General features: G+C 34.9%; 1 protein-coding gene across 4 annotated transcripts in view; it reads left to right on the top strand.

The window, feature by feature from the left end:
* EYA4 (EYA transcriptional coactivator and phosphatase 4) overlaps positions 1–23,508 on the top strand; it is a 273,929-nt gene that overhangs the window by 193,555 nt on the left and 56,866 nt on the right. For 2 of the 4 annotated variants that reach the window (XM_013063854.2, XM_004740226.3), the window contains exons 4-5: positions 10,816–10,940; positions 21,113–21,205. In XM_013063854.2, the coding sequence (XP_012919308.2) occupies positions 10,816–10,940; positions 21,113–21,205 (218 nt within the window). Of the gene's footprint in view, positions 1–10,815; positions 10,941–12,331; positions 12,401–21,112; positions 21,206–23,508 lie in introns of all 4 variants that reach the window. The other 2 variants (XM_045066338.1, XM_004740227.3) reach the window with 2 other exon arrangements.

Here is a 23,508-nt window from a genome sequence, read left to right as displayed (position 1 = left end):
CCTCTTCAAGATCTGTTTGACATTGGCCCTTTAACATTTTTACTGTGATTCGGTATTGAAGGCATGCTAAGAAAGTTTACTGGTGTCATAGCACAACTGAAAAGTAGGTTGAGCGGCAGAATCAGAATGTAATGGGACAAGCTGAAACAATGGACTTGCTCCAACAAGATGGCATTTAGGAGGAACACACGAAAAGCTTTTTACTTGGGTTCCAAATGCCAACTGCATGTGTAGTGACTGAGCGAAAACAGGACTGTAAATCCTGACATGGGACAAAGGCTTAAGGGTTTTGTTTGTTGGTTTCAGCATGTATTAGTACTTTGAAGTGTGGTAGCAAAACTCATGTACTCTTAGGCTAGGGTGATGGTCCATGGTGAGTTGCACTGCCTCTGCTGTATTTTGTGCCTGTAAAGGGTAGCCCTCTTTGGAGTTTGAAGAGCAGTTATGGAGAAGAAGGTTTCAGCTTGACCCATGTCAATGGGTTCAATTTCTTCTAAGACCAAAATTCCATGGAAAACTTTCTAATAGTAAGAGTGATCTGAAAATGAACTGAGCTGCCTCTTAAGAAAATAATTTTCGTGTCAACGCAAGTTTTCAAACAGACAAATCAGGCATTTATTGACAGTGTCATGAAATTGATTGTATTAATAGCTAACATTTATTAAGATCTCCTGTTTGCCAGATTCCATGCAGTGTGTGTGTGTGTGTGTGTGTGTATGTGTGCGCATGTGCACATGCGTGTGTATGATCTTATTTAATTTACACAGTAGCCTTCCAATGGATATTATTATCTTCATTTTTGAGCCTGCAGTCCCGTGACTGGTAAATGGGTAAGACAGGGTTTAAAACCCAGGTCTGAATCTACTGTGTAGGCTTTTAACACTGCATTCACAGCCTCGAGCATAAAATGATATTTTTCCATCTGAGGACATTGAATGTCCTTTGGACCCTGAAATTCCATGATTTTAGTAGGAGACCATCTTTTTTTCCAGGGGGGGCATCTTTATTTTATACATTCATTCATCCAGTCTTTCTCAGAAAAAGGAGTTGATGTGTTTCTGGGTATAATTGATAGCATTAGCTGTTTTGATTGTGGTCTTCGGCTTTACTGCTTACTGGAGGGAAATAATTTCCTGCTTCATTAACCATGGTTTGTAACTGATCTAACAGAAATTTGAGTCCTGTACCATTCAAATAATGCTTGGGAATTTTTTTTTCTTTGTTTACAGATTAAGTTGGGGGGGTGGGGCTTTGAAAATTGGCATTTAAAGATATGCTTCTGTTTTTTGAAAAATACTTACTCGAACTTCTTTGGTGGGGGAACCATGTTTTATCTGGATAATTTGTTATGATCATAGTGAAGAAGGGGCCAGAGTTGCAGATCTCAAGTGTAGAGCTACAAGCCCTGGAAAGGGAAGACTGTGGAAGTGTCCAGAGAACAGTGTGTTCATGGCTTTATTTGCTGTTACTCCAGGGCCTGAGGTCACCCTGGCAGACAGGTCACTTGTACTGCAAGCATTCATGCTGGCCCCAGGGACAGGCATGAGGTCACTGGCAAAGTGCAAGAACAGCTCCCATTATGCATGGCCCATTTTCTTGATACTGGTTGCTAGGGGTCTTCTTCCTCCTCCATTTCCACTTCTTTCTGGTGGAACCTGGTTCTGACCATGTCTGGTAAAATGGGTGAAGGAGGGTCTCCTTTTTAAGACCGTCGGTTCAGGGATATAATGGATCTAGAACCACTGGAGTGATCCGTACCTCCCAGCCTTACACCCAGAGGAGAAACTGGCTTAGATTTACAGCTATGACAGTGATTTCTTGGATTCTAAACTGAAATGTTTAAGATGGCCTGTCATTGTTACCTGCTGGCTTTTTCCAGACCGTGGGAACTGGTACTCCATAGTGACATGCCATGACTTTCCTCTGATCTAGGTTGACCAAGTTGCTTTATTTTCTTTTTTCTTCCACAGTGGCTTTCTGTACACAGGCAGACGTCCTTCTCTTCACCCCCAACATATGCATGTACCCACACACACAAAACCTTCTACTCATTTGGGAGATCTAACACTGCACATACAGATGTGAAAACTTGCACACACACTCACATCAGAGAACTGATCCCTGTTACGCTTCACCTGTCCTCTTGCTCTCCGCTAGCCTGCAAGCTCGCTGAAGATACCATGTGTATTCCTAGAACTATCTCCAGAACATAATGGATGTTCAAGCAGTGTCTTCTGAACTAGACTACACTTGATTACCTCAGATCCCTTCATCTACATTTTTCTTGTTCCTATTTATTGTTAATTCATTAGCACTTACCAAGTAGCCTGCACAATTGTAAGTGTAATGACTAAAAACAATGAATAATGAACATAATCCCTGTCCTAACAGAGCTGAGACTCATTATTGAAGTGGAGGCTAATGTTGTTATTCCTACTTTGCAGGCAAGGGGAATTAAGACTTGTATTAGGAAAGGGAGTGATATGCAAAGCAAAACCTAAACTCTTTCTGGAGGCTAAAATGAAGATTGACTCTGACAGCGAGAGACATAAAGCCATATGCACATACTGTCCACTTTCTGCAAAGAGAAGAAGCTGCTGTGAGAGTGAATGTCCTGGAAAGTATTGGATGCTTTTGCATTTTTGGGTCATGAAGGATTGATGGAATCTCAAACAGTATGTGCAAAAGCTGTGACCCATTACCAGGATCCGTGCAGAAGGAATTATGCTTTCTGAGTTAGAGTAGACTTTGAAATACACAGATACAAACTTTGCTCTTGGGTTTCAAGAGGATTTTTTTTAGTCAGTTAGAAATAAACTCCCATCTATGCTACAGAAGATTTCCAGAAAAGAACCAAGAAACTAGTTGCATGTGGCCTGCAATTCTTAATTTTTAAGTGAGATTTTATGCTTTTGGGTGAGTTCATTTTTTATATTTCCCCAACTAATGCTAGTATTCATGTGGTCTTTTGACATAAGGACCATTAAAAGGGGGTTGAAATGGGATTCTTGGGTAGAAAAGGGGGTCACCTTTACGTATAGTAATAACTAGTATAGATTTGGCAGAGTAGATGCTTATACTGACTTTAGGAATTTTTTGAATACTATACAAAATGTTTTATTGCAGGATTCTGCGTTCCTGATTGTGTTTTCACAGTGTGACAAAATTAAAGTCACTTTAAAAAATGGGAAACATACAATGTGCGACAGAAAGAACCTGGACTCTGCCCTCAGAAAGACATGAGTTCAAATTCTGCTGCTGCTTCTTTCTACCCCTGTGGTCTTGGGCATGCTGTGTATCTGTAAGCCTCAGTCACTTCACCTATAAACTATAAAAAGTAATATGCATATAAGTGTGTTACTGAATATATGAATTATATTCAGTAACATATTCATAGAATCTGTATGAAGTACCAGGTATAGAATGTGTCAGACTATGTGTTTGCAGTGAAAACTGGTACCATTAATCATTTTCTGCTGTTGAATTCTATGGTAAATTTTGTATCTCATATATTCTTTCTTGTATAAAGTAGACTTAAAAAGAATCTGAAGTTTCAGAATTCAATTAATTACAGAACATGCAGAAGGAATTACAGGAATATTCTTGCTGAATACTTTGTGGTAGTAATGCGTGTCTATTCTCAAAAGGCTCTTTTAAAATTTTAAGAAAGATCAGCCCACTGAAGTGAATTTAAGCAAAGGGGACTTACTGTAAAGATTCAGATCATTACATTTTGGTTTCCTGGAAATTGGAATGTAAAATACCAAGGCTGTTTTTGTTTTGTTTTGCATGAGGAACATGGTTTCACTTCTTTCTTCAGCGTATGCTCCATGTTCTCATTCCTGACTAATTTTCCTTGCTTCTTCATCTTGTATGTGGTTTAAACTGACTGAGCCCATATACTACCTTGCAGCTTTAGTGGTATTACTACTAAATGCTTCCTCCAGAATTCCTTTGAAATCATCAAAATCCAGTTAATAGTTTCTGAGAAAAGTTGCCATATTCTGAGTTCACACTGATTTCTGTCTGTTTCATTCAGTGAACATCTAAGGTACTTTAATTTTCTTTGCCCAAGATCTGCCTTCTCATTTGGATCCTAAACTCCTGGACAGTAGGGGCATGTTTTCTTCACTCAGGAATCCTAGCAACTGTGACAGTACTTTGCATGTAATAAGCAATCATTATTCTTTGATCGATTACATTAAAAATATTTTGGGCAGGTCCAGTGGGAGATAATAAAGTTATGAGCATTCATTACTTACTATAATTCAGCTTGTTACCAAGAGTGTGCTACAGATAATCGTTTGTTTGTTTTTTTGTTTTGTTTTGTTTTACGGGGGGGGGATACTACTATGTCCCTCTTTTTTATTCTGGTTGCTATAAAGTTTTTCTACTTTTTGCTATTTTTGGAATTTGGCTAAAATGTGCCTAGGTATGGTTTTCTTTTCCCTTTTCTCATTTGTTGTTCATTGTATTTCAAGGATCTGTGTGTTGGTGTTTCATCACATTTGGAAAAATATGTGCTATTACTTATTTCAATAGTATTGTCTTACTCTTTTGCTTCCTGATAATATTACACAAGTTACTTATACTCAATTTAATTTCCCCACCTCCTGTTTTTGTCTTGCTCTTCCAGTTTGAGTAGTTTCTAATGGCCCAGCTTCAGACTTACTGATTCTGTCTTTTGCAGTGTTTAATCTGCTGCTAAATCCATACAAAGAACATTTTTATTTAATATATTGTAATTTTTGTTCTAGAATTTTCATTTTTTGAGTTTCTGTTTCTTTTCTATATGTAATACATATAAATAATATATATGTATCATATACATATGTGTATTATATGTATGTATATGTATATATTACATACATTTATGTATGTAATATGTACACATGTATATATAAATATATATGACACATATGTATGTATATATGTGACACACACAAACACAACTTCTGTGGGCATATATCTTTTCCTTTAAGTTATTTCATATATTCACAATAATTTTTAAATCCTTGTCTAATAATTCTCAAACCTGGGTCATATACAGGTCTGCTTCTGTTTACTGTGTTTTCTCTTTACTGGAGCTTTTTATTAGGAATCAAAATATTTATGATATTTTGAACACGTTACATAAAAACTCAGTAGAGCCTGAAGCACACTATTTGTTTTGTTGTGTTTATTTCCTGAAAAGTCTAAATCCTTTTCTCTGCCTAGCAGTTAAGGTGAGGGTCTGAGCATTCAGATTCCTCTTAAGAGTTGAGCAAGAGGGGGACTTCCAATTACTGAACAACAATCATTTTTATATTTCAGTTTTTGAATTGGAACAGTATGGACTGAAGTTTCAGATATTTTTGGTTCATGTTTTGATTTAGTACTGGCAAGGCCCTTGTACATATAACTTGGTAAATTCACTCATTCGTTCTAGTATTTCTTATTGTTTTGTTTTTATGGATTTCTCTGTTTTTTTTTTTCTGTGTAAATAATTATGTTACCTGTGAATTAACAGAATTTTTTCTTTCTAAACTTACCCCTTTTATTTATTTATTTATTTTCGTCCTCTTGTATTGGCTAAGATTACCAGTAAAATATATTAAAATGGGAAAAACAGATATCCTTACCTTGGTTCTGATCTTAGGGAGAAGTAATTCAGCATTTCATCATTAAATATGGTATAAGCTATATATTTTTTGAGAATGATCTTTATTAGATATGAGGGAAATATTGCTTTTCTAACTGGCTGAGAGTTTCCATCATGAGTGGATGATGAATATTATTAATTTTTTTGTACTCATTGAAATAATATTCTGTTAATATATTGAATTGCACTGTTTGATTTTCAAATTTTTTTTTAAATTTTCAAATGTTAAATAAAATTTGCATTTTGGGGATAAAGCACACTTCGTCATGATGCAGTGGTTATTTTATTGCTGCATTTCACTTAATAATATTTTGTTAAATTTTTCATCTATGCTCATGAGAAGTATAGATCCAGAGCTTTTTTTTTTAATTGTCTTTGTCAGGTTTTATTTTTTATTTTTTTTTTTCTTTGTCAGGTTTTAGATGAGAGTAATCCTTTTCTCATACAATGGAGTAAAATGTGTTTCCTCCTACCTTTTAAAAAAAAAATTCATAAAAACTTTCTTTTTCTTATTTTATTAGAATTCACTAAGAAAACTATATGATCCTGGAATTGTTGTTGTTGTTGTTGTTTGTTTGTTTGTTGTGTTTTTTTTTTTTGAGAGAGGAGTGTTTAATTACTAATTCAGTTTCTTTAATTTGATATAGAACTCTTGAGATTTTTTATTTTTTATTGGATTGGTTTTATAGGTTGTGTCTTTTAAGAATTTTGCTGATTTTATCTAAACTAGTGAATGCTGGGGTGCCTGGGTGGCTCACTGGGTTAAGCCTCTGCCTTCGGCTCAGGTCATGATCCCAGGGTCCTAGGATGGAGCCCTGCATCATGCTCTCTGCTCAGCAGGGACCCTGCTTCCCTCCCTCTGTCTCTGCCTGCCTCTCTGCCTACTTTTGATCTCTGTCTGTCAAATAAATAAATAAAATATTTCAATAAATAAATAAATAAATTGGTGAATGCTTTGTCATAAGGTTGTTCATAATATTTTCTTATTATCTTTTTAAATATTTTTAGTTTCTCTAATGGTTAATCTTTTGGATTTGTAAATTGTCTTTATGATAGATTTTTCTCTTTCAGTGATTTAGGCTCTTTTTTGTTTTCTTCCTTTTATTTACTTGGGTTTTAAAATTTTTCTCTTTAGTTTATTAGGGTAGAAATTTAGATCACAGATTTCAAACCCTCTCCTTTTCTAAAATAATCTTTTTAAGATATAAATTCTCATTAGCCACTGATTTATTCGCATATCACAAATTCTGATTTGAAGTCATGTTTTTTTATTGTTTTAAGGGCTTTATTTTTTGGTCAGTTAAAGTTCATAACACAGCTGAGAGGAAGGTACAGAGATTTCCTATATACCCTCTGTTCCAGTGCATGTATAGCCTCTTCTATTATTATTACTCACCAGAATGGTGCACTTGTTACCAAGAATGAACCTACACTGACTCATCATCCTATCTGTAAGTCCATAGTTTACTTTAGGGTTAACTCTAGGTATTGTATATGCAATGGGTTTGAATAGTGTATAATGACACATAACTTTAATTATAATACCATACAGAATATGTTCACAGCCCTAAAAATTTTGTTTACTCTGATTTATCCCTCCCTCTTCTCTACCCTAGAAAGATAGTTTTGCTTTTCTAGAATATCATATAATTGGAATCATACAGTACATATGGCTTTTCAGATTGGATATTCACTTAGGAATATGCAGTGAAGATTCCTTCATGTCTTTTCATGGCTGGAAAGCTCGTTTTCTTTTAATACTGAATAATGACCCATTGACTCTCTATAGTAGAATTTATCCATTCACCTAGTGAAAAACATCTTAATTGTTTCCAAGTTTTGATGATTATGAATGAAGCTACAAAAAACATCTGTGTGTAGATTTTTGTGTGGACATATATTTTCAACTATTTTACATAAATATCAAGGAATGTGACTACTGGATCATATGGTAAGATTATGTTTAGTTTTATAAGTAACTGCCAGAATGTCTTCCAAAGTGGTTGTGCTCTTTTGCGTTCCCACCAGAATTGCAGCAGTGTATGGGAGTTCCTGTTGCTCCATATCCTTGCCAGAATTTGATGTTGTCAGTATTCCAGCTTTGGGCCATTCTAGTAAATAGTAAAGTGTTATCTTATGGTTTTAACTTGCATTTCCTTGATAACATGTGTTGTGGACTATCTTTTTATTTATTTATTTATTTATTTTGTCATCTATACATCTTCTTTGATGAGGTGTCTGTTGAAGTGTTTGGCCATTTTTAAGCAGGTTGTTTTTCTCTTGTTGAATTTTAAGAGTTCTTTATGTTTTTTGGATAACAGTCCTTAATCAGATGAGTCTTTTGCAGACATTTTCTTTCAGTCTGTGGTTTGTCTTTGAATTCTTTTGACATTGAATTTTGAAGAGAAGTTTTTAATTTTAATGAAGCCCGGCTTAACAGTATTTATTTTTCAAGGGTTCAGTCTTTGGTGTTGTATTCAAAACTTACAGTTTTGCATTTTATGTCAATCTATGATCAATTTTGAATTAGTTTTTGTGAAGGGTATAGGGTCTGTGTCTAGACTTATATTTTGTGTGTTTGTGTGTGACTAGTTTTTCCAGCACCATTTGTTAGAGAAACTGCCTTTGCTGTACTGTATTCTGTTTGTTACTTTGCCAAAGATCAGTTGACTACATGTGGGGTGATTTTAAGTGTTTCCATTAGTATTTTGTCCTAAGTACTTTCTAAATTCATTGGTGATTTCTACTTTGACTCATAGGTTATTTAGAATTGTGTTGTTTAATTTTCAAGTATTAATGATTATTTCATATATTTTACTATCTTTGCTTTCTAATTTAATTAATTATGGCCAGATACTATACTCTGTAGGTTTAATTTAAAATAAAATGATACTTACTTTATCCCCTACCTTACAGTCATCCTGGTAGACATTCCATGTACACTTGAAAATAATGTGTAATCTATAATTATTTGGTGTTAGTATACTCTGTCAACTACAGCATATTGATCACAGTGTCTCCTTTTGCAATTGGTTATTGTGTAAGGAATGTTATAAAATCTCCAAATATGACCATGGACTGCTAGTCAGTTTTTTTTTTTTAATTCTGCTTAGTTTTTCCTTTATATATTTTTAAGCTCAGTTAGTAAGTACATGCACATCTAAGGTTGTGAAGAATTTATCATTTCTTTCATTTTCTTAATTAATCTCTTTGTATCTGGTAATATTCTTCATTTTGAGGACCATTTTGTGATATTATAATAGCCCAGACATTTATCTAACATTTATTATTTACATGTCATATTGTTTTCCATGCTTTATTCTGAACCTAGTTGTGCCTTATCACTGCTCAAGTTCCCAGAAAGCAAACTCTAACATAGGGATTTATGTACCAGGAGTTTATTGGGTTGTGCTTCCAGTGGTAATATGTTAAGGGGAATGATGGAAGCATGATTAGACTGAGAGATTTTGATCTTCAGTGCAATTGCAACAAAGGTCCTAGATGATCTTATGGTGGCTCTAGGCTCAAGTGACATTCTGGGTGAGGGTAATACATTTATACCCCTTCATGGTCAGTCAGTAGGTGAGGGTACGTCCAGAAAGGGTGTGATTTAGGGCAAAATGACTCTCTTTAGTGGAGACATTTCTTGGAAAGGAATTTAGTTGAGAACTGCTAGTTAGTAACACACCAGCAGCTATAGGAATGAATTTTTCTGAGCAGTATGCCATAGTATCACAGTGTGTCTGTATTTAAAATACTCCTCTTGTAGATCCCTAATAGTTGGGCTGTGTTTTTTTAATACAATCTGGCAATCTCTGCCTCTTCATTGAAGTGTTTAGTCCATTGATATTTAGTGTAAACATTGATATGGTTAGGTTTGAGTGTACTATCTTGCTACATGTTTTCTGTTTTCCACATATGTTCTTCCTTACTTTCTCTATTCCTGGTTTTTGGGGTTAATCAATCCTTTTAAATGTTTTACTTTACTTTTTCTATTGACTTTTTATTATATCTAGTCAATATTTTTTCTTATTAATATTTAAAGTTAGTTATTAGTTGAAGAATCCTAAATGTCTTCTCCAAGCATAACATAATATCACATGCCAAATGAAAGAACATTAAAAGAATATAATTTTGTCCCACTATCTTTGTGATATTGATATATATTTTGCTCCTGTGTTATATTATAAATCACATAATGCAATGTTGTGGGATTTACATTTCTGTCATTCTTCATTCCTCCCCCTAGTTCCGAGTTTTTATCTGGTAACCTTACTTTTAACAGAAGGTCTTCTTTCAGTATTATTTTTATAGGATAGCTTATTGGTGATAAGTTCTCTCTATTTTTACTTATTTCATGTGTTTTCCTTCTTTCATTGAAGCATGTATGGCTTCTTTGGACTACTGTAAAATTTTGCTTTTTTAAGTTTCTGTTTCCAAAGAGGGTCAATCTTTCAAGAGTCTCAGTTTTATTTAGGGTCTCAATTCCAGCACATCCCCTTATGTCAAACTGTCTATTCCTAAGTGATATTAAAGGTGTAACAACTCTAGCCCTCAGTCCTTAAAGTCAGTTTTCAGCCCTGGATCCACAAGGTCAGCTGGAAGTTTCTGTTCTGACTTTGTTTGTACTTTACTTCTAGCTGTTGATTTCTTTGTCACTGGTGGCTGAGGACATCAAATTTTAGGGGTTAAATATTTTCAGCATTTCTACATGTTTATAATAGAGATGGTCAATGTAGGAGGGAGGGTATCCCTGTCAACTTAAACAGCTAAGATGACAGAATATTTCTTCTGTACTTTATTATACAGAATATTTATAGGATTACAAATAAATTATGAAGCTCAACTACCATGGAAGCTGTATTTATTTATTAATCTTTAATGTACTGTCGTGTTCATCTAGCTAATGAAGAAGTCTTAGCTTTTGGTCTCCATTCTTGCTTTTGGTCTCCATTCTTACTGTGAGATCACATGTGTGCTCAGTAAAAAAATATATGTTGTTTTTTAAGAAATCATTGCTGAGATTTCAGCTTTTGCTCTGCTATCCCTGCTCTAATAGGTCTATGGAAATGCAGGACCTTGCAAGTCCTCATCCTCTTGTTGGAAGTGGTGATACTCCTGGTAGCTCCAGACTGGAGATTTCAGCTTTTGCTCTGCTATTCCTGCTCTAACAGGTCTATGGAAATGCAGGACCTTGCAAGTCCTCATCCTCTTGTTGGAAGTGGTGATACTCCTGGTAGCTCCAAACTGGAGAAGGCTAATCTCAGCAGCACATCTGTCACCACAAATGGAACAGGAGGTAAGTGTACCACCCCAGAGGCACCCAGAATCACATTTCGATGTTTTCTATAATTTCATATGTTAGGAATCTACTAATAAATAAATCCTTATCAGCAATAACATAATCAGCATTATGTCTGAGGACGATATGGCTAATAGACTGTTATTCTGCTGATTTTCTTGAGACTTTTGCACCTCCTTTGTAGCTGGAAAAAATAAGAAAAAGTAGATATCCCTGAACAATATTTTAAAGACTTTTAGCAAAGCTTCCTTTTTGTATTTGCCCTAGGAAATATTTCAAAACAAAAATGTAGAAAATGTGGCCAAAATGATTTATACTCTGATCTTGTGTGTATGTCTGAGAGAGAGAGAGAGAGAGAGAGAGAGATTATGCTAGTTTTTGGTTTTATTTTGAATTGCAGGAGAAAGGTACCCCAAATTTTTCTTAAAAACCTTTTTTCTTAAGAGGTTTGAGAATAGAAAAATATTTATGTCTGCTGCACTCTCTTTTCAAGGAGATTAATACCTGATGTATTTAAGATGGGAATTTAAGTTTTTTCAGATACTTTCTCATTTGATTAGCCTATAATCATGCCATAGCATATGGTAACAATAACAGTTATTCCAAATATTGTGCCCTACTGATTTTATAATATGTATTCAGCCATCAAAAGATATGGTCTGATTTTTGCATCAGAATATATATATGCATCACATATCTATATATATGATATGCATATACACATGTGTAAACTACTTTTTAAATTATTCATCATTTTGAAGTTTTAACTATTTTAGTCATTAGAGAAAAAGTATATGCATTTGTTTTAATTTATAAACTAATCATATTACTAGATAACAGCATTTGCCACATCATATTTTCTTTTAAAATTTCAGTAAGTATTTATGAAATTGACACACCTCTTCCCATTTATTTTAAAATAACTGTGCAGTCTAAACTATTTTCTGTAAAATTGTGTGCATTGCAATTTGCCTGTATTTAATAATGTTTTATACCAAACCCTCTGTAGATTAACATTTCCTTGTTTATGATGTTTATTTGTCTCTAAACACGCATCCATAATTTTAGCTGTTTAATTATGGGAGTGCAAATTTGTAAGATTGTTTAGTGATTATTTCTGGTGCAAGGACATTTAGATTTAAACTTTAACTTAGATACATGTAATAAGATTTTTAAAACCTTTGGAATCAAACCTTGGAGTTTCACTAATCATCATGTATATGTATTTAACAGAACTAAAACAGACCTGATAAAATAAAGGGTAAAAATCATACAGTGCAGTTATGATTTTAGCTAAAAGGTCAGGCACCAGTGCAGGCATTGAAGACTATTCCTGCACACTGAGCAGGCATTCGGACAATGAACCCTTATACTGTTCCTGTTCTCAGGGGACAACATGACTGTTTTAAACACTGCAGACTGGTTGCTGAGTTGCAACACCCCCTCTTCCGCAACAAGTATGAGAGATGATGGTACACTGCATGTGTTTGGGTGTGCTGGTATTGCCCTTCTGGTTTGCTTTCTGTGGCTCTTTCTGTTTGCATTTCCTTTTCTGTGTAAAGTACTTGTAACAAAAAAGGAGAAATAAACATGACTTTTTACTGCTTATAGATAATAGTTGACTATGTTTTTTTCCTTACCAACTAGCATTCTAATCTTAGATTCCTTAAGCCAATGGTATTTTTTCTTACATTGGTTTATAATGTTGCGCCAACAGATGCATCTTTTGTTTTTCTAACTACGTATCATCTATGTGCCTAATAGAGCACAGCAGGCCTGGCTCTAAGAGCGGGTGAACCAGATTGCACAGACATACAAACTTGGTCATCCCCGTCACTACAGACTGTCTTCATTGAAATTCTTAACATGGCAAAAAGATATCTGTGGTTTTAAGGACGTCAGTAAATAATCCGGTTAAAGTGTCTAAAGTAACATAAACACTTAAAATTCCATCATTTAAAGAATTATCTGTGTGAAAGCTACACATTTAAAATTATAAATCAGTATTAACCCTTAAAATACTTTGAACTATAATTACTGCATTCATATACATAAAATATATAGAAGTGTAAACAAACTTTTTTTTTTTAAGATTTTTATTTATTTGACAGAGAGAGAGATCACAAGTAGGCAGAGAGGCAGGCACAGAGAGAGAAAGGGAAGCAGGCTCCGCACTGAGCAGAGAGCCAGACGTGGGGCTCGATCCCAGGACCCTGAGATCATGACCTGAGCCGAAGGCAGAGACTTTAACCCACCGAGCCACTCAGGTGCCCCCAAACTTTCTTTTTTTAAAAGAGCTATATATTTATTAGAAAGAGAGTGTGGGGAGGGGCAGGAGAGGGAAAGAGAGATTCTTCAAGAAGACTCCTTGTTAAGCACAGAGCCTGACATGAGGCTCAATCCCAGGACCCTGAAATCATGACCTGAGCTGAAACCAAGAGGCACACACTCAATGAATGAGCCACCCAGGTACCCATAATATTTTTCTTATTCTAAATCAAAAGCTAATATACTACCAAAATCAAAAAATAAGAACAAGACTATAACACTAACATGGAATCACCCAATAGTAAAATTAAAAAGACCTCCCTGCCTGTTGGAAATGTGCATTACAATAGAGTAGTTAGGATAGGCAGTTTGGCCGGATCTTGCTGTATCTGATTAAAATATATGACCAGTGAGTGAAAAATAATTCCATTATATCCATTATTTATTTATTTATTTATTTAATTTTTTTTTTTTTAAGATTTTATTTATTTGACAGAGAGAGACCACAAGTAGGCAGAGAGGCAGGCAGAGAGAGAGAGAGAGGAGGAAGCAGGCTCCCTGCTAAGCAGAGAGCCCGATGTGGGACTCGATCCCAGGACCCTGAGATCATGACCTGAGCCGAAGGCAGCGGCTTAACCCACTGAGCCACCCAGGCGCCCTCCATTATTTATTTTTTAAAAATAATTTTAACTTGAAATGTTTTCCAGTTCCACCTTGAAATATACATTTTATACTTAAAAATCTGTTGCAAGAATTTAGTTTCTCTTAATTCTAACTCGGGGGTCTTTTTCTATAGAGAGCTGGATAGTAAGTGTTTTAGTCTTTATAGAACATACCGTGTCTGTCTCATCTACTCCACCCTGCCACCTTAACTCAAAAGCAGCCATAATCAATGCATAAATGAATGAGATTCATCAGGTTCCAATAAAACCCAGTATTTAAATTTCATAGTTATCACAACACGAAATATTCTAGTTTTGATCTTTTTTTAAAAAAATATTTCATTTGTGAAAAACATTCTTACCTCACTGGCTATTGTTCTGTTTTCAGATATTCATGTAACATGGGCAGCTTTACCATAGTGAATATGTACAGTGTTTAGTAATTTAGATGAATCTCAACCAGATATATTTTTCTAAGTGTTAAGTATCAGATTTTCCTAGTTCTTAGTGTTAATGTTAAGAGTTGTGTGGCCATGTGGGAAGAACTAAGAATTGTCTGTCAGGAGGAGCACACTTACTAGCTGTGTTACCTTGGACAAGTCACTTAACCTCTCTGAGCTTTAATCTCTTTCTATAAAAGGAGGAAAATAATATTTCCTTGCCAAAGCTTTTGTGTTAAATTGTATACTAGTGTATACACATTGCTTGCCAGTAAAAACCAGTATGTTTCTCTTTCTTTCTTATTGAATTAACAATTCAATAATGACTAGGCAATAGTTTTAAAAGAAAACGAAAACATACATTTCTTATAAAAGAAAATGAAAACAATTTTAACATTGTTAAAAGGTTTTCTAATATTTGGTCATAAAATATATTTTTCTGCATTTAAAATGTGTAAATTGGCCAAAGAAGAAGGCAAGCTTTTAGTAATAAAATGGTAGGTATACTTTGATTGTTAACGATGTAGTCTTGGTGGTTTACTGACATGAAATTCATGAATTTATGAATTTTAGTGACTTTGGAGAGTTTATTGTATGAGTGTATGTTGGGTATTATAGCACAAACAAGGATTTGGTGCATATCTCTCCCATTGACAATAAACTGTTTTATCTTTAATCTTGGGTTTTATTGTGGGAATTGGATCCCTTTATAAAATTATTATAATAAAAGAAAAAAGCAAAAGCTAATTTAGTGGCTTTTGAAAACCTTTCCTTTAACTTTGAGATTTTTAAAAAGGACTTGAATTATATAGTTTTTACTAATATGAATAAGTTGATAGTGTCCCCTTAATATCTTACCATATTACATTGGTACTCTTAAATATATTACATTATTCTTTGAAGTGATTTAAACTGTTTCAATACCTTAGAGCTAATTATATAATTACAACTACAGATTTATATTGGAAACTAATTTTTCTTTCAAATTTTTATTGCTTGTAAAATTGTTAAAATGTAGAACTGTCAATATAAGTAGAATATATTCAATCATACCCGAGCATATAGATCAGTGGTTAACAAATTTTTTCTGCAAAGAGTGAGATAATAAATATTTTAGGCTTTGCAGATTATAAGGTCTCTGTTTTAGGTATTCAGCTCTGCTGTTGTTCCGCAAAAGCAACAATAGACAATGAGCTTGGCTGTGTTCAAATAAAACTGGATCTGTGAACACTGAAATTTGAAATTAACAGAATTTTCACATGTCACAAATATCCTTCTTTAGATATTCTTCAACTGTTGAAAAATTTAAAAGTCATTCATAGCTCACAGGCTATCCAGAAACAGGCCATGGGGAAGATTTGGCTTGTGGGATGTAATTTGCTGACCCCCGAGATGAGCTATATGTATGCTTTGTTTCCTTCATGTATATGCATACTTATGCATATAAATGCATGCCAATCATATGAAAAGTTGCAGAAATACATAAGCTTTTTATTTGCTTAATGGTGTCAAGATTCACGATTAGCTGTACTTTACAGAAAGACATCTGTTGGAATTGCTTAGGATAGGATCTAAAAGTGGATTTTCACTTTCTCAATTAAAATGTATCAAGTTCCTGTTATATGCCAGGCTCTGTGCTAGGAAATGGGAACCCAGTGACCTATAGAATATGATACTGGCCATCAAGGGACCAAAAGTCTAGCAGAGGGAAACAGACAAGAAAGTAATGAGTGCATAATGTGTTCAAGGTGAGTGCATAGCAGAGGGAGGGAATATTTGATTCTACATGGAGATTAAGAAAATGCTTTAGAGAGAAGGTTTGAGGGAACCTAAATCAGACATTCTGATCAGATTTACAATATTTTCTGTATTTAAAATCTATATATCATAGAAAAGAGTCTTCCAGAATTTGTATTATGTTTATTGCACACATGATTTTTCTTATGCAAGGGGTTTATTTCTGAATGTTACATGTTCATGAAGTAGAACCATCTACTATCATGCCTCTATTCTTTTTAGATTCTTTTTCTTTTTTAAATGAAAGCCATAGCTGCTTTATAAAATTATTTTATTTCTAGATATTTACGAGTGAAAGACACTTGGTGCTCATAGATAGAGTGAACATATTGATTCAGAGAAACTAAATCATAGACTATACTAATTATTAAAAAGCGGTAGGCCATACCGCATGCTCCCCTGCAGTGTTATAAATTGTGTCCTTCCTGATCTAACTCCTCCTGAAATGCTTTGCAACACCTGTGCTGTCAGAAGGAGCTACGGGTGATTTTGTGGTTCAGAAAGAAGTATATTTAGAATTAGCATATGTATGTCTTTTAAGTGTATACCAGTTTAATCACAGATTTGGGAGGATGAAATGTAAAATGTAAATTACTTGGGTCACCTTCTCTTTCAAGGATTAACTTTGCTAGTGCAACTAATGAACATGAGCTTGGAATTATTACAATAAACAGACTTTCTTCACAAATCATTAATATCCATTAACTTTGTACTTGAGTTCCAAAGATAATCTGAACAGACAAGATTAAATTTGCTCTGAAAATATGTATAGGAGGTATGGATGAAGGTTGAGGCACAGCTGACCCCGGACAATAATCCTGTAATATTTTGATTTAGCCCATAGGTATCAATTATTTTTAAAGGTAAAAAAAAAAATCCAATTATACCAATATATTATAATCAATATATTAAAAATATTTTTACTTCTTTTTTCATCTTTCTCTGTGAAAAACATCCAAATTACAACTATATAACAAGAAATGCTTATATTTCTTAAATAGTAAGTTCTGTACAAAGTGCTATATATAGTTTCTCTTCTCACTTTTAGAGAAACCCTGAATTACTGAATTAACCCTGAACCCTGAATTACTTATTTTGAATATATAGAGGAGTAAAACCACAATACTCTTTGGATTTTAAAAAATGATTGTTACTTTTGAAATCCAAACATTTGTCTGTAAGTTTCATTTTGTTGAAAAATATGATGTTTCTCTTATAGAAGATTGTCCTTTCCATTTTATAGCATGTAATGATTCTGGACACTGTCCTAATTAGGTTAAAAACCCTGTTGAACCTGTGTTAATTTAAGAAAAGTGAGAAAAAAATACATTTGAATGTGACCATGAATATACACTGATAATCATGTGGAATGAGGATTTTTATAAGTTTTAGAAAATAGCAAGATGTTTCATTGGCGAATATCTTTCCAGTAATGCCCTGCACATATTTAACTAAAAACAAAGTTGCCTGCCACTAGAAAAGTATATGGCATATTTAATTTAAAGTACAGAAGCAAAACCAAGACAAAAGAAATCAGAATACATTTCAAATATATGTGGGCCTTTATTGAAAATGACTTAACATTTTTCAAAACTTTATAATTAAAATAGTATTTCCTTTGTCCTAGTAACCTGTTTTATAAATATTAAGATACTCATTTGTATTCTGTCTTTTTAATCAACTAATCATATATGGAATGTCCATTTCACTTCTCTTGGTTTTCTGCCCCTGGAGGATCAAATTATTTACTATTACCTAATGTTATTTTTGTTGTTGTTCACAAAATCAAACCAAATTACTTTGCATTTTACTTGGAGCTCAAGAGATGTTTCTTGATGTTGACCTAATGTGAGAATAATTTACTTTCTGTAGCAACATAATCAAATTTCCCTCTTTTCCTTTTTGTTCTTACCTGCATGTGAAAAATAAATTAGCATTAATGTGCAGTTTTTCCCCAAATCCATTTGTTGAATTACTTTAAAATCCATGCATGTTAGTACACTGAACGCTTCTTGACATCTATGATTCTCTTCATATGCTTTTTACAGATGCCTCTTTTTGGTAAAATGAAACTTCTTTTTCTGTCGTTGACTGAATTCAGACCTTTAAAATTTTAATGAGCACCGTTTCCAGTATAGTGAATGCAACGACAAACTCTTTGTCTCCCTTTTCTTCCTCCTCCTTTTGACCACCTGAAACATGAAAATTGAGGAGATTATAATCAACATCAATACAAAGTTGGGATCCAAAGTAACAAAACTAATCCTCATGTCTGGCTTCTAGACTAGTTTTTTAGACCCAGCTCACATTCTGATCCTTCCTCCTCAATTCACAAACAAAATATGGAATTTTTTTTACAACGATTTTACAAGTATTGTTTATAGATTTAGGCCCATGTACATAAGAATTTAGCCAGCATTAGAATTTGGAAGTTTCAAGAGACCGTACACTGTAGTAGTGTTGCCGAAGGCTTTGGGCTGTGCTTTTTTGTCAGAAGTCGAACGTGGACATTACATCAGAGAGAGAGCTTTACATCCGTCCTGGCCACACTCTGGATCATCTTCATATAGATGAAAGGAATTCTTGAATAATTCGTGCTTCCTGAGAGGCAGTGTGGTTTAGAATTTGGATTCTGAACCCATACCACCTGGTCTCAAATTCTAGTTCTTCCTAGCTATGTGACTACAGGCAAGTTATTTAGCTACTTTGTGCTTCAGCTTAGTCATTTGAAGAGTAAGATGATAATATTATCTACCTCATAAGATCGTCATGAGGAGGAAATGAGTTCATATCTGGAAAGCACAGCAGCAGCCCCTGGCACATATTAAATATCTTTTAAGTGTGTGCTGTTATCTGCTTTCACACTTGCTCCTTACCGCCTGTTAAGAAATTTCATGAGAAGAAATGGAAAATATACTGTAGTAGCCTGTTCTCATATTTGCAGTTTTCATTTCTGACTTTTTTTTTTTTCTTAAATACACTCTCTGGAGGATAAGGCCATTCTTATCCATCTCTGAGCCTTTGTGAGGAGTCCCTGTGGTGAACATAGCCATTTTTATACCCGAAGGCAGGCTATTATGATGGAGAGATTGTGGATGGAGAGCTAAAGACCTGAGTTCTGATCATGGTTTCTTCATCTCCTGCAAAGGAACGAATGCAAACTCCTTAGCCCACCCTTCAGCTTTCTGTTATATAAAATGGGGACAGTGGTTCCTATCCATCAGAGTTGTTTTAACGATCAGTTCCATGTCAGTGGTCTAGCACATAGTAAGCTCCTGATAAATAGTTTTGTAGTAGTTAATAATTTTGTAGTGGGAAATGTAATTAGCAGTCAGGTATAACTATAAATGCATCACTATGTAATAGACTGCTATATAAATTACTACCGTAAAGTTTTCACCACCAAGTCATTATTTATCATTATATAATAACTAGACCCTATGCCTCAGATTATTGTTGTTATTGAAAAATAGGGCAAGCTCAAACTTCCCTTTTGCTAGGGTAAGTAATCCAAATTTCTTCACTACTGCTTTCCAACATTTATAGTACTCCTCTGAATCTTTGGGCAAATCTTCACGACATTCTTTTTTTTTTTTTTTTAAGATTTTATCTATTTGACAGAGACAGAGATCACAAGTAGGCAGAGAGGCAGGCAGAGAGAGAGGGGAAGCAGGCTCCCTGCTTAGCAGAGAGCCTGATTCGGGGCTTCATCCCAGGACCCTGAGATCACGACCTGTGCCAAAGGCAGAGGCTTAACCCACTGAGCCACCCAGGTGCCCCTCTTCAGGACATTCTTAAGTCATGAATACTAACTTAACTCTAGGGCTCACTGCGGGGCAGGAGGAGGGTTAAGGGGGTGGTTCTGGTCAATTCTGTTTGTGTGGAAAGAGAGCATAATCATTACTGCATGGTTCTCTATCAGCTAGTTAATTCCCTTTCTAACAGAGTAACATTGCTGACTTGCTTGGTTGATGGGGACACTCCAACCGCACGATTCTTTTTGCCATGTTTGCTCATGGTTGGCTAGTCTTCAGCTTCCTTCTTCATAGTTTTCTGCTTGCTTCTAACTTATTTAACTGTATCATTCCATTCATAACCAGGAAACACAAGAGGTGTTCAGTAGAAAATAATTTAGTTAATCCCCTTGCTGCTGTGATGTATGTAGCAGAGTTTTGCCCACAAAGGGAAAATATGGTGTGACAAAAACAGGTCGAGGCTTTTCGAGGCTTTTCCACGCCCCCCTTCCCCCACTCACTGCATCTAATAATGACAATAATGATGTGTGCCTGCCGACATCATTCCCAAGTGAGAATTTTAGCAAAATATAGAACTTCAGAGTAGAAATAACCTTTTAAAGAGTTTTCAGAACTGCTGTAGAAATGATCTTTCTCTCTGCTTATCTCTATAATACATTAAAAATTGTTATACCATTAAATACATTAAAATAAATATTTTAAATATACTGTTTAGTATATTTAAAAACAGAAATTTATTGTGTGCCTCATTGTCCATCCATCAGGCCCATGGTTTCTGTATTTGCATATGCTTCCATTGTACTTTTATGCAATCTATCATGTGTTTTTTTTAAAAATTGTCTCCTTGGGAAGAATAAAATATAAACTAGTAAATCTCTTTGTTATGATTTGGATTAAATGGGCTAAGGACCAACTGTGATTCCTTTTTTCTGTCTTTTGACTCTAATATCAGAGGGTGCTTAGGTGAGTTACAAATGCAAACATGTGTACTGCACTTTCCCTTATAAGGTTGACACTGCCTTTAAAACCAGATCTGAGAGAACTAGCTTAGTCAGAGGATTTTTATTTTAAATCCTCTAGAAGTGCATGTCCATTTTTTAGAAGCTCAATTAACACAACTTTCCTCATGGATCTCTCAAGTGTTCTCTTGCATGCCCGTGGTAGTTGGAAAAGCCACTAGTGGAACAGTCAGCATCTTTGATAATCATTTAGAAATAAAACTCACATGTCCTTATTCTTCTACATAGTGTCTCTCCTTGCAGTCAAAACAGAGCCTTTGAACAGCAGTGAAGCGGCAACCACCACTGGAGATGGAGCCCTTGACACTTTTACTGGGTCAGGTAAAGCCTCAAGCTCATGCGTTGCTACCTACATATTGGGGTACACATCATCTTCCTGACGAATAAGCAGCATAAATACCAAAACGAAGTTTCGAGAATGCGGGTTTTTATCACTTTAGCGTCTGACGTGGGTTTTTTTTGAGAACTAATGGTGACAGAAGTGTATATTTTTTAAAAATTGTATTTGGAATCATTTTTACTGGATTTGCAGTTGACAGCAAAACTGTCCTCTGACCTCCTTGTTAGAAAGAAGCGGGGCTGGCTTCCTTTGTAATGATTTTATACAGTGTTTAATTTAATCATTAGGTCATAATCGTTGGCTTTGTTCCCTTAACTTGTCCATTTAAATGGCATAAAAAACTCCCTTCTCTCCCAACATTCGAGATGTAAAACTATCCATTTGATTCCTTCTAAATAACCTTGTTTCCTCTCTGGGTTTAAAAAAAATCCTCTTGTGTAAGCAGCTGAGTGACAAGTATTAAAGGTTAATGGGCTGCTGGAGGACACATGCTGGTTGCATTAGGACCCAGCCTGAGAGCACTACTTTCACCTAGTGCTTCAAAGAGTACAATAGCATATCTTTAAACAGCAATCCTTTTAAATATAAATACCTGATAACTCCCAGGTGGGCACAAAGGACACGCATTAAGTTGACTTCGTTAAAGATTTTAAGCTACAGTATTTAGTTTATTATCTGGTGAAAGGCTTTTTTTTTTTTTTTTCTTTTTAACCTGAGAAGGAATTTGAATAGCACAAAGATGAACAGTAAACCTAGAGAAATTTTTGTGGTAATTTACATTGTAGTTCTGTTGGTCTACTACGATATTTCTTACGTTTCATCCATATTCTCACACACAAAGGTTTTACGTGTGTATGCCTCTGGTATAAAGAACAGAAGTACGTCCTTGAATATAATATTGAAGCATACATTGCATTTTCATAGAGATAGATGATCCCCTTCGTTAATTCACACTGATTGGGAGCAGTTGTTGTATATTCACATAAGTATTGGTATTTCAGACAGAAAGAGGTAATAATTCATACACTCTGCCTTGAGACTCCCATGTGCTAATTCATATCCTTTCTAGCAATTCACTTGCCTCCCGCGAGATAAATAGGTACCAACTTACTCGAGCAGTCTTTACTGCTCGTCTACCATAACTCTTGTAAAACTTTCTGCAGAGTAAATGCTTAGGGAACACATTTTTAGGGAAATAAGTGGAAATACTAAGTAATTGCTGGCATACTTAAATACCATACCACAAGTTCACTGAAAACTAAATGACAGCATTGTAACGTTAGTCCCACAAGGAATTTCAGAGGACTCTGATCTGATTTATAGGCAGGAGCACAGAGGTGCAGATAAGTTAAAGGTGGTGAAGGCCAGACGGTCCAGGTCTCACAGCTGGTCACTGGTATGAATGAGTACAGAGCCGTGTTCTGATAAGTCTGGCAGTCCCTTCTATAATAGTCCATTGGAAAATACAAAATTGGAAAAAGAAATAGTTGTGAGCAGTCATCCTCTCTAAAATTCATGCATATTATCTTTATCTTTATAAATAGTTATCCAGTTTTCTTTACGAATTATCTAAGGCTGTGCTGTCCCATAGTCACTAGACATATGTGGCTATTTAAGTCTAAATTATTTAAAATTGGGTAAAAGTAAAAATGTTGTCTCTCATCACAGCAGTCACATTTCAAGTGTTTAAGAGCTGCCTGTGGTCTCTTTGTGACTATGGTGTTGAACAGCTCAGATATAGAACATTTCTAGTACCATGGACCAGGTTCCTTTAGACAAAGTGTTCAAAGTCAGGGATTCCCAACAGTAGCACTATTAAAAATTTGGCTAACTTTTTTCTTTTTTTGATTGTAGTGGAGGATCTGTCCTCTGCATTGGAAGGGGTTTAGCAGCATCCCTATTGTCTGTCCTAGCAGGACAGTAATACTCCCCAGTCATGATAACCCCAAATGCCTCCAGACATTTTAAATGTCCCCTTGTAGGTAAAAATCCTACCTGCCCAGCTCCCTCATTTCCCATCTCCTGCCCCACTGAGAATCTCTGATCTAAGGTGTCACAGTGATTAGACTAAAACCTTAAAATTGTTTGCATCACCCTCTGAGAATCTTGTAATACTATATAGACATTTGCTTTAATTAACTTTCAGGACATTTTGAAAACAAGCAGTTTGTTTACTTTTATTTGCAGAGATGATGGAATATAATGAGTTGAGCGTGTTGGGTAATAACTCTTGTTTACTGAAATGACAATGGGGAATGAGAGGAACGTCTCTGAAATCTGTACA

Source organism: Mustela putorius, unplaced genomic scaffold (genome assembly GCF_011764305.1).
Source record: "Mustela putorius furo isolate JIRA1106 unplaced genomic scaffold, ASM1176430v1.1 tig00003863_pilon_pilon_pilon, whole genome shotgun sequence".
In the NCBI taxonomy this organism is placed as follows: Eukaryota; Metazoa; Chordata; class Mammalia; order Carnivora; family Mustelidae; genus Mustela; species Mustela putorius.
This window is presented reverse-complemented; position numbering and strand designations above follow the sequence as displayed.